The sequence below is a fragment of the Condylura cristata genome, unplaced genomic scaffold, assembly GCF_000260355.1.
Source record: "Condylura cristata isolate star-nosed mole 26May11 unplaced genomic scaffold, ConCri1.0 scaffold00013, whole genome shotgun sequence".
Classification (NCBI taxonomy): Eukaryota; Metazoa; Chordata; class Mammalia; order Eulipotyphla; family Talpidae; genus Condylura; species Condylura cristata.
Window position 1 is genome coordinate 24,147,730 of NW_004567114.1, and position 12,131 is coordinate 24,159,860.

General features: G+C 37.4%; 1 protein-coding gene and 1 pseudogene across 2 annotated transcripts in view; both read left to right on the plus strand.

The window, feature by feature from the left end:
- The window catches only part of LOC105853154 (cytochrome c oxidase assembly protein COX16 homolog, mitochondrial), a 10,881-nt gene extending 1,855 nt beyond the window's left edge, over positions 1–9,026 (plus strand). For both annotated transcript variants that reach the window (XM_004681735.2, XM_012724517.1), the window contains 3 exons: positions 701–772; positions 6,749–6,811; positions 8,681–9,026. In XM_004681735.2, the coding sequence (XP_004681792.1) occupies positions 701–772; positions 6,749–6,811; positions 8,681–8,797 (252 nt within the window). In that variant the 3' untranslated portion in view covers positions 8,798–9,026. The remainder of the gene's footprint in view (positions 1–700; positions 773–6,748; positions 6,812–8,680) is intronic.
- The window catches only part of LOC105853591, a 40,397-nt pseudogene continuing 29,014 nt past the window's right edge, over positions 749–12,131 (plus strand).

Sequence of the window (12,131 nt, forward strand, 5' to 3'; positions counted from 1 at the left end):
TTCTCAGTGCTGTGCTTCAACCCGCTGCGCCACCAGGGAAGGCCTTATATTATGTTTTTAATTGGTAATTTTAAATACTCATATAAAAAGAAGGTAGGTATTAAACCTTATAATGTTTCCAGGTTACAGCTTTAGGTTCAAAACCCATTAGATTGTTAGAGATGATAAGGCAGCAGTGACAATTCAAAGGATCTTCTGATGTTTACTAATACTTAGTGGGGTATTTCATAAAGTTAGAACATGGGAAGAAATGCTCTACAGTTGGCTTTTTTGGGGGAAAATCCTACAATCAAACGGTTTCTAGTCTTGTAGAAACAATGACAGAATTTTACTCCTGGTTTACCAATGTAGTAATGGGCAATTCAGTCAAATGACTATTTGTTTATTTCATCTACTAATAGATTCCCCCCTCAACTCACAGGTTGTTAGTAAGAATCAGTATAATATAATACTTGGGATGAAATTATTTAAACCAGGAAGTCAGTTGTAGAATGAAGTGCTGATTTAAGTATTTGTTAACAAACTAAAGTATTTCCAGCGACAGTATATACCTCATCTGTTCCGAACGATGAAGGGTAATACAGTGTGACCTATAGGATCTTGTCTAATCTGTCACTGTTGACATTTAAATAAGTAATCTATAGATAGACTGAATTCTATCCTCCTGTTTTTGCTTAATTGTTTCCTTTCTTTGTTTCAGTTACTGGTTGTTGGAGGTTCTTTTGGTCTTCGGGAGTTTTCACAAATCCGTTATGATGCTGTGAAGATTAAAGTAAGATCTGTACATGTGTCTATGTAGTTGTGTGCACGGGGCCTGGTGTAGGGTGTACTGGGGACAGGTGTCCTTGTCTGGGCAGACAGATTATCCTAGGCAATCTGGATTTTGTTTTGTTTTTCAAGACTGATATATGACCTTTGGGTTCTTCCTTATTCTTTAAGGTAACATTAGCAATCACCTGGATGTCAATCACGAAATGTGTAGAATACAGTAATCTTTCTTCCTGTCCCTTAGAAAATCTGTAATGCTGTTTGCTTTCTCACATGAAATATGCTCTGCTGTTGTTGTTCTTTAGGATTTAGAAGGGACCAAAGAATATGAGATAATGTCATTCTGCTTTATTACACTGTTTATGAATTAGTTATTTCATATTCTAAGTAGTTTAAGAAATTTTATTGATATGTAACCTTAGTAACAATAAAAGAAAATTACTTTTCATTATAAATAATAATGCCTTTCTTTTTTATCCTTTGTATAGGTATGCATTTGTAGTAGGACTGTACTACTTTATATATATTTTTGTCCTATTTTACAGGTGAGAAATCAGGCTCAGGGAGGTTGAGTTAGCTCTGTGTAAGGTCACATGTCTGTTTAGGCACAGAAGGAAGAATCCTACTTTCTGTACTACATGGTTACTGTCAAATTTAGGCCAGGTGTTACATAATAACTCTAGCTAATTCATTTACAAGTATTTAGTTTTTGTTTGTGGCACACATGTGTGAGGTTATTTCCAAGTAATATATATTTCATTTGCAGATCTCAGTAATGTTGGCAGGATGGTCAAAAATATTAAAGGTCTACTGAGTTAATTTTACTGTTAAGAGGAATGCCAGATCCAGCTAGTCTTTAAGAAAGTAGGTATTAGAGTAAATCTTAAATTTAAAACAAATACAGTTTTTGTGCAGGCATCGAACAATTATCAGTTCTGTTAGCATTCTAATTTTATTGTTAGGGAACTTTTGCCCTTTCTGTTTTAGATGAAAGGTGTAATAATCTTTTTTTAAAGGAGAGAGACACTATTACTTATTTATTTTTTTAGATTTTATTTATGCACATAGAACTGGGGTGCAGGCCAGAGGTACAGGGGGTGAGAGGACTCACCAGAGAGAGTGGGAGCAGAACAGGCAAATTGATGTAGTACACTGCTGAGGGGACCAGTAGGTGAGACAGGAGAGATCTGCTGTGCCATGTGGATCACCTCTGGGGCCTGGGATTGAACTTGCCCTGAAGCTGCCTTGGCCAGCTTCACAGTGCAGCATTTCAATCCACAGTGCCACCAAAGAGGACCTGAAAAGACATAATAATCTACTTTTAGAAGCAGAGTGACTTCTATGTATTTGAAAAATAATTGAATATTTGTCATGTGTTTACTATGTTTTAGATTCTACAGATACAGATTCAAGAAACTGGTTCTTACAAAGTTCATAACATAATTGAGAGCTGATAACATTTAATATGAAATGTACCCAAATATGTAACAATGTCCAATGAAGAGTTATATTAGTATTTTGCATAAAATAGTACTAGTATTTCAAGGAGGGGCATATGGTTTAGACTTGGAAAAGAAGTTTCAAAGAAGGTTTGCTAGAAATAACACTTGATTAAGGTTTTATGTGTGAGCAAGAGTTAGCAAGATATAGAAATGATTACTACTCTATAACAGAGGGAGCATTTTGGTCAGATTTTCCTTTTAGAAGTATCTTTCTTACTTTTTTAACACTTTTTTTTTAAAGATTTATTTATACATAGAACTGGGGTACAGTCCAGAGGTGGTGAGAGGATTCACCAGAGTGGGGAGCAGAATAGGCAGATTGACAAAGTACACTGCTGAGGGGAGCAGCGGGTGAGACAGGAGCAGTCTGACAAGCCATGTGGATCACCTGAGTGGTAGGGAGCAGGTGGGTTTGCAGTGCTGCTCTTTAACCTGCTGTGCCACCAGTGAGGGCCATCAGAAGTATCTTTCTAAAGGTAGATGGAAAACAGAGAAGCAAGATAGAGGATCAAAGATGGTTTTAATACTAAGTGAAGAGACTTGTTAGCATACTTTGATGGTAGTATAGATGCACTATTAATGGATACTAAAATGCAACATTTAAAATAAGGCTAGAGAAATGAATGGGTTTCAGGGAAAAAAAGTGAATATAAATTGATTGTGTTTAGTGATAAATGTGACATATATAATGTAAAAATCTGAATGGATGATGCAAAGATTTTGGTTTTGAGGTCTGAATGGATGGTAATGCTCATCACCCAGTTGAGGAAGAGTGAGGGAGGTTGTCATAATAGAAGCCTTGAAAATCATTTTGACATCACTGGACAAAAGCTTTTTAACTCCTATTTTGTACAGAAAAATAAAGGGAAAAAGAAGATGATTTATCAAAATATTACACAATAAGAGTGGCATCTTAGGTAGATGTTCATATTTACCAGTAAGGCAGAAATTGTACAATTGTACATTATTAAAATTAGCACTGAAGAATTCTTTTGAAGTCATCCAAAGCACAGATGTCTATGACAACAATACAACCAGTCCCCAAACTCAGGTATTCTGGCCTAATAACTTTTTGGTGTGAATTCCAAAACACTGCCAAAAAGTACATGATTATATTTATATTATCTTTTGTTCTTAGCTTCAATGTGAGTGTTCCTAATGCTTCTCTATTAAGAATCTTACTATGGCTACAGTTTAAAAGAATGAACAAAATGGGTGGAAACATACAAAAATCATTTAAAAAGTACATAATCTATTAAAAATTAATATGGTTTCTTTGCTCAAGTAATAAAAATGTAGGAGAGGCCCTCCCTGGTGGCGCAGCGGGTTACAGCACTGCACTGAGAAGCTAAAACCACCTCCGCATGAGTTCGATTCCCGCCTGCCCCAGAGGTGACCACATGGCGTGGCAGACCTCTCCTGACCCGTCCGCTGCTCCCCTCAGCAGTGTACTTTGTCGATCTGCCTGTTCTTCTCCCACTCTGTCTCTGGTGAAGCCTCTCACTGCCCCTAAGCCTCTGGCCTGTACTCCAGTTCTGAATGTACAAATAAAATAAATCTTTAAAAAAAAAAATGTAGGAGAAAGAGTATAATCAGAATAGCCTTACCTATTTAAAAAAGTGAATTCATAGCTAAAAAAAAGTTTTGGAAAAAAACTTAAGGCCAGATGATTTCATTGGAAAATTCTATAAATATTTAAATAAGTATTACCAGTTCTACACAGTCTTTAAAAAAAAAAAAATTTAATGGAGGGAAAGTTTTCCTTTCTTCCTTCCAGGTTTATTTGGCTGGCCTAATATTTACACTGACATAACACAGGTAATAGGAACAACAACAAAAATTACATATAAAATCTCCACAAGGACATGGGACTCATAGGCAGTCAAGCTTATAGATTTACATACCACCCTGAGCTAATGGGCAGGAGCTTGGAGCTTCAAGGAGGAGAAAGACACCTTACAGGGAGATGAGAACAAATGTTTGGTAAAGAATGTTTGCCATGCCATGCGGATAAGACTTTGATATAAAGTTATCTTTGGTAATCGTACACTTTCTGATAAAGGCTCCCACCCCTGTCTTTTAGGCAAGATGACAGAGGTAAAACTCAGACATCCTGTCTTTCTTACTTCAGCTCAAAACAATCCATGTGCCAAAGTGGCACATTTTGGTATAGTATATTCCACAACCCCTTCAATCAGGTTAGTAGAAGAATAAAACAAAAATTACAGACCATGTCAACCTCTTATATTGCAACCTATAGTGGAATAGTAAATGTAGGGGAAAATAGGCTTTAAAGGAAAGTCTTAGCAAGCAAGGCTTCATTACACTAAAAAATCCATACAGCAGGAAGATGTAATCCTGGTAACATGTGCCTAATACTGTCAAAAGGAACTATGAGGAGCAAACTGCAGAGCCAGTAAGTGAATTGACTTCACCCCCTCTCCACATGGAGATGTCAGGTGTCAAGGGTTACAACTCCCAGCATGCCGTGAATTGACTTCTGCAACAGGGGCTACTGAGAAGTAGGGGCAGAGTAAAGTGGCCATACTTGGCATAGTTGTGCTCTCACGCTCCTTTTTCCAGATTCAACTTGCACTCTGGTATCCCAGCTAAGGTGTTGTTAGCCAGCTAATCTCCTCTCTTTCTCTTCTCAATCCCTTGTAATATGCGCTGTTTTATTTGTCTTCCTCTGAGTGTCTGCTTTTGGGTCTTGGCTGGAGTTCTTAAGTGAGCAGGTAAGGACTCACAACCCAGATCACCCCAAAGTTTCCCCTGGGACCATAACACCTATGGCTGACCAGTCCAAAGGGCCCTTCTGTGCACTGGTCACTGCAGAAGCATTATGATATCAGGATACATGTGGGAGTTTTCTGTCTAGTTTAGAGGCGCTTGGTTTCACATCAGTAAAGTCTAGACATGGATTTTGATCTAGACATGGATTCAACCATTAGTTTAAGCAATTTTTCAAATGTTGATAAGTCTGCTGTATGGAAGATGATTTGGGTTATAATGGTTATCACTCTAAAAAAATTTTCACTTGGTTTTTCCTACCTCTTTCCATCGAGCTGAAGCTCCTATTATGTGCGGTATTAGTTTTCCCCTGGGAGTGCTGGGGGGTTAGCTTTCTTTTACATCAGTTTTGTTGTGTATGTCAGCAGTCTTCACTCTGCAGTCACTATCTGAGCAAAAGGATCAGATAGGCTTTCCTTAATATGTCCAAAGTAGGCCTATTGTCACCTTAGTTTGGACAGAAGTCAATCAAGGCCTGTGTGCCTGGAGGCATCTATACCATTACTTAAAAACTGCGGATTTGGGGTCCAAAGTAGTCCTGTAGGCTGGGAGAAGCTTCCATTGTTACATAAGTCTTGTGCCTCTTCCTAGTTGAAGAAGAGAGCATCAAGTGCTCAGTGTTTCCTAATAAAAAACAACCACTGTCTCTCCTTTTATCACCTGGGAGTATGTAATGAAGGGTTCCTCATCCAGTGCTAGGCTTACCAGTGAACTGTCCTCTCTGTCATTTTTACTCTCAGAATAAGGATACTCTCCTTGTGGGTCATGTGAAATCTCCACTTCTGAACCCTTGACGCCTCAGGTCCCAAAACACAGGATAAATATACCTGGTGCGTTTCAGTAATTTTTAGAATTTATAACCATGTAAAGTCTAGCATGTATTTATATTGATTGCTCTTCCTTTGCTAACCACCTGATGCTATTTTGATTACTCACTTGGCCCAAGAAGAATCCAAGACTGCTATGGGATAATTCCTTAGTGCCTGACACTTTCTTAATACACTTTTTATTATTCATGTCGCTGGATTTTTGCAGTGGGATCCTCAGGTTATATTTCTGTTGTACTAATTTGGTCTTAAATATGTTCAGCCACTATTCAGATATTCCATTTAACTTAGGTGTGTTTGTTTAGTGATTTCAGTAATTATATTCTTTCCTGAAGACTTTGTCACATACAGGAAGCACAGCATCATCTCCTGTTGACCACTATGGAATCTTACCTAATTTTATCATAACTACTTATTTGTTTTTTGTATATGGAAGGCATCCAGTCCCTTTTTGCTTTCAGTAGCAACATTAAGTTTATTAGCATTTCAGTATCATGTCTTTGTAATGTAACTTAGGGTGGTGGTTAATAGCATGGATCCTGGAAGCAGAGTAGTAAGGTTCAAAGCCAAGTTTTGGCTTTTTGACAAGTTATTTAAACTCCCTGTGTCCCATTCAGGTTTTTGTGAGGATTAAAAAATATACATAAAATCCCTGGTATATAGCAAAAGCTTAGTAAATGTCAGTTGCCACTTTGGTAGTGCTGGTATGCTTTAGTTAACATTTTGTGATTGGATGAATGGTAGCGATTTTGTCAAGTGTTTGTAACCCTCCATACTGTCCCAGTCACCTCTTATGTTACTCTTTGATTTGAGGATTGAATCTAACATATATAATGTGTGGCTCCTCTTTCTTTTCTATAGATTGATCCTGAATTGGAAAAAAAATTGAAAATGAATAAAGTATCATTGGAAACAGAGTATGAGGTATAGTCTCATAATTTAGTCTTTTATTACTATTTTCTTAACGACTGTTTCTGTCCTCCTTAAGGTAAACTTATTTCCAGTGCAGAAAAAGATTATTTACTTTAAATTATTTACCTAGTTAAAAAAAATTATTTAGCTAGTATTGCATAATTGTATAGTCATTTGAAAAGAAAATAGCAAGTGGATCTGTATTTTTATATACTAAAATAAATAAACTCCAGGTGAATCAAGAATTTAAAAAGAGATAACAGAATGCTGAAAGTGCTAGGAAATGAAAAATGAAGATTCTTTTATGTGGTCTTGAGTCAGAAACATTTATTTAAATTTGATACAAAAGCCCAGAATCCTTAAGAGTAAAAAGTGTTGTGCTCACACATAAAGTTCAAAAGTTGAACATTTAAAAAATCTGTATATAAAGCCACTAGTTAAATGAGAAATCCTGAAAATACTGCTTACCTTATGATGAGTTAACTGTTAAGTGTGAAGGGCATCTACAAACCAGTATGGAAAAGTTCAGCACCTCAGTTGGTCAGTGGTAACACAAGCAAAGTATGTAAAGAGTTCAGAGAAAAAGAAATAAATCTTAAACATATGAAGAGATATGGAGAATGTTAATTAATATTACAAGGAGATGTCATTTTCTACCCAGCTGATTAGCAAAAAACCAAAAATTTTTATTTGTATGCTAAGAGATGTATTATATGTCTTATTATATAACCACATATATGTAACACACCCTTCATATATGATGTGTTATGGGAGGTGGTGAGGAAGGAGGCTTTCCATCTCTTCAGCTTGTTCATTTGGGGTGTGGATTTTTTTTTTTTTTAATTGAAGTAGACATTGTGAGTGATACATTGAAGAAACTTATGAAAGTGTCGATTCTCATTTTTAGCAACAGTTCAATTATCGAGTGAACATTGTGGGTCTGGTTTTGTGCTTTGTAAGGGAGGATGTGTGAGAAGACAATGCGTTGGAGTTCATTTCCCATTTGTCTCCCAAGACACAGAGTGTGGCTTTGAATTTTGTAAGGGCGAATCTGAAATAGTAGGTCTTAATGTTGACATATTCCTACTCCCAAAGAACAGCCTTTTTGGACTCTCAGCTGATGCCAAGGTAATAGCTAGATATTAAAAATTCTCCATTCTTGCAGTCCTGGAAATTCATTTATGACACTGTTTTTCCTCAGCACTTTTTTTTTCCAGGAAAGAATTTTACTTGGTATTTAGGTCAATGTACAGGTTAGAAATACAAATGCTGAACATGTAATAACATTCATGTTTGAAATTCATATTCCATTGTTTATAATAAAGGAATCTCCATGTTGAGTTTGACTTCAGAACAGGCTTCACAAATTCAGGGCATTGAATTAGAATCATATAACTTACTTTCTAGCTTCTCTACTCCTGGAAGGCTGCTTGCCTGTGATCACACAATATTTAATTTTATCTTTAACTTAGCAGACACCTCCTAAAAGACGGTGGGCTTACCTTTGTTCCTCTTGTTTGCCAGGCTAACTTGTGCTAGTCATTGTAGACTTTGGTTGTGTTCCCATCTTTTTCCTTTTCTTTGTGCTCTTAAAAATAAAGTATGTAAACTCTATTTCAATAGTTTTGTTCTTATGGTAGAAAAGACAGACATTAACATCAATATCAAGCAAGAAAAATTCCAAATCCTAAGACACACGATATTTCTTCACTTACTGTGCTTGATACATAGCTGATGTATCTGCAAAAATTAAAATTGAAGGCCTGTTGCATTCTTTCCACTCCCTTACTTTTTCATACATTCAGTGATGTCCTGCTCAAAGCCACAGGGCTCTTATACTAATAAACACACACACACACTTTAATTTTTGTGGCTCTATAGAAAATAAAGGACTCTGCTTTTGATGACTGGAAGAACATTCGAGGACCTAGGCCCTGGGAAGATCCTGACCTCCTCCAAGGACGAAATCCAGAAATCCTTAAGACAAAGACATCTTGACTGTGAGGATTCTTTGTGTCTCTTTGAACTTTAAATAAAAACGTTAACTGGAATTTCTACTTCATATACCTATGGACGAAAATTTCCAGACCTGCAGAAGCCTGGGTGTGAGATTCGATGACAGATAAGCTTGATAGAAAGTTAAAGTACAGGCCTTTAACACTGCCCAGCAGATGGAAGTAACAATGTTGACTACATGTATTTTATATCACTCAATAAAATTTGACTCCTGCTAAAAGAGTGTCATTTCTTCCATTCCTAACTACCCATCCCTGTTCCTTTTCCACAAGCTACTTAGGCATTATTTTTACTACTTCACCCTGATTCCCAAGAGAAATAGTAGGTCTAGATCCAAGCCCTCATAAATATCATCAAACAGTGATTTTATGTCAAATCAATCTAGGAAAATAATACTGCTCACAGTCTGATAAGAATCTTGGTTTTACTTATAATCTTCACAGTATTTTAATCTCCAAAGCATCACCTGACAATTGTTTTAATACCATTAAACAGGTGACACAGTTTAGGAACCAGCTTTAAGTTATACTTTATGCCTTGGTGTAATTTGGAAGCAAAACGACTGCTCCCAGGGGTTTTTGTTCCTTGGTTTTTCATTTGGCCTTTGTGGCGATATAAATGCTAGGCAGATGGATAAAACTGATGAAAATTCATTTTCTCCTTTCACACCTGTCTTGGTCAGCCTTGTTCCTCCCACCTTCTGGTATTTTCTTGAGTTTCCTGTACTCAAAATCTTAATTGACATCTCCCCTCATATCTGCCAAAATATAATTAACCCCCAGCATTTCCCTAGTCAGATCTATTAAGTTAAGTTGTGATAAAGATGGTTCATAAGATTTAGTTATCAGAAAGAACATTGTATTTCAAAGAAGGGGTCAAACAAGAAACTACCTGATCCTCATTCCTAATACAGACACACAAAAATGGACCAGATTTAAATGTCAAACATAATGCTATAAAATTTTTAAACAAAAACAGCCAAAAAATCTTAGTGACCCAGTGCATACTTTCTGTTTTTGTTTTTAAAAATTTATTGATTTATGCTTATAGAACTGGGGTACAAGCCAGAGGTGTGGTGGGTGAGAGGATTCACCAGAGACAGAGTGGGGAGCAGAACAGGCAAATTGACAAGGGTGGGTCAGGAGAGGTCTGCCACACCACGTGGGTCAGCTCCCTGGCTGGGGATGGAACTCGTGTTGCAGTGGCTTCCGAGAGCTTCATAATGTGGTGCTTTAACTTGTTGCGCTACCAGGGAGAGCACTCCAGTGCATAGTTTTTGATGACTAGTTCTTACCCAAAAATTCATGAAGAATCTTGACTCATTGAAAATTTTGGAAGTTTTACTTATTGCAGCCCAGTAGGTTTTCACAGTGAGTGCTGGAGAAAAATCATGTGTTTCCAGCAGAAGGAGGGGAAAGTAATCATTTTTGAAATATTCCCCTAAATTTCTGCCCTCAAAGGAAACTTTTCACTAACGTCTAATCACGCCTGGTTTTACAGGAGCCTGGCATGAGGGAAAAATCTTAACTTCAACCCACTCTAGCCTTTCTGTCTCACCCAAATGAAGGTGGGTGTGAGTGGGAGGGAAGACTGAGAAGCAGATGTGTACATCACATCCCAGTGGCCTATAGTCATCAAAAGACTGAGACCTAATTTTTGAGCTTTATTTCTGCATAGAAGAACTGGGGTACAAGCCAGAGGTATGTGGGGCTTGGGGGAAGATGAGAGGGTTCACCAAAGACAGGGTAGGGAGCAGAACAGGAGGATCTACTGAAACACACTGCTGATGGGAGCAACAGGCGAGACAGGAGAGGTCTGCCATGCCATGGGGGTCACCTCCCTGGCTGGGGGTAGAACTCAGGTGGTGGTGATAGCGCTGAGACTTTACATCCTATGCCTAGTCTTGACACTATAAATGATCACCTCCCCTATCACATTAACTACCACATCACTGAGGACTTAACTACTGGAATGTACTTTTTTTTTTTTTTTTTAAAGATTTATTCATGCATATAGAACTGAGGCATAGGGGCAGTGAGAGGATTCACCAGAGACAGAGTAGGGAGCAGAACAGGCCAACTGATGAAGTACACTGCTGAGGGGAGCAGCGGCCTGGCCAGGAGAGGCTGCTGCACCACGCGGATCACCTCCAAGTGGGGATCGAACTCATGCTAAAGTGGCTTTTGCTTCTTAGTGCTGTGCTTCAACCCTCTGCGCCCCCAGGGAGGGCCCCTGGAATGTCTTTTAACCAGTCCAGTTTAGTATCATGCCCAACTTCTATTAATTAACAACAAAAACTATACGGTATACTTAAAGACAAAGCATGGCTTTGAAAGACAAAGCATCGGATCAGATTCATGTATGACTGGGATGTTGAAATTATCACATTGAGAACTTAAAATTGCTGATTAATATATACTAAGAGCTCTAACGGGAGAAATATATGACATGCAAGAATAGACAGGAAATATGAACAGAAATGGTAGTTCTGAGTCTAAAGAAAATTCTAGAAATTAAAACCAGAAATCACTGTCTTTGAGGAGGTAATCATTAGCATGGAGATGACAAAAGAAAAGAAGACTGAGGGAGAAAAGGAGGAAGAGGTACATCAAAAGAAAGCTGGTGTGGTGATTTCATTTCAAGTAAAGCAGACTTCAGAGCAAGGAAAATTACAAAGGATGAAAGAAGAATTATACAGTGATGGCTCAATTATTTAAAAGTATGTGTCAGTACAGTTTATCAAGATGTGTTGGGTGCAGTGAAAATGGCGCTTCAAGGGAAATTTATAGTATTGGATGTATATATTAGAAAAAATGAAAATTATTAATCTACTTTTGGAAAGTAGAAAAGGAAGAACAAATGCAAAATAAGATCATACAAATTACAGGAAAACTCTAGAGAGAAATTCAAAACCAAAAGTGGTTCCTTAAAAAGTTTAATAAAAGTAAATCTAGTCAGACTAAGAAAAAGATACACGTTAATACCAAGAATGAGAGGGCTCCATCACTAGTGACCCTCTAGACATTAGGAAGATAACGAACCAATATTATAACAACTCTTTGCCCACAGATTTGATAACCTAGATGAGTCAGTTCCTTCAGAGACATAATCTGCCAAACTCGCACAACAGATAATGACATATAACCTGAATAAGCCCACATTTATTAAATTGAATCAATGATTAATAAACTTCCAAAACAAAACTGCCAGCACCAAAGGGCTCACTTGTAAATTTTACCAAATATTTAAGAAAGGACTTTCAACAATTCTTTACAAACTTCCAGACAACAGGAGTGTAGGAAATACTTCTTGACTC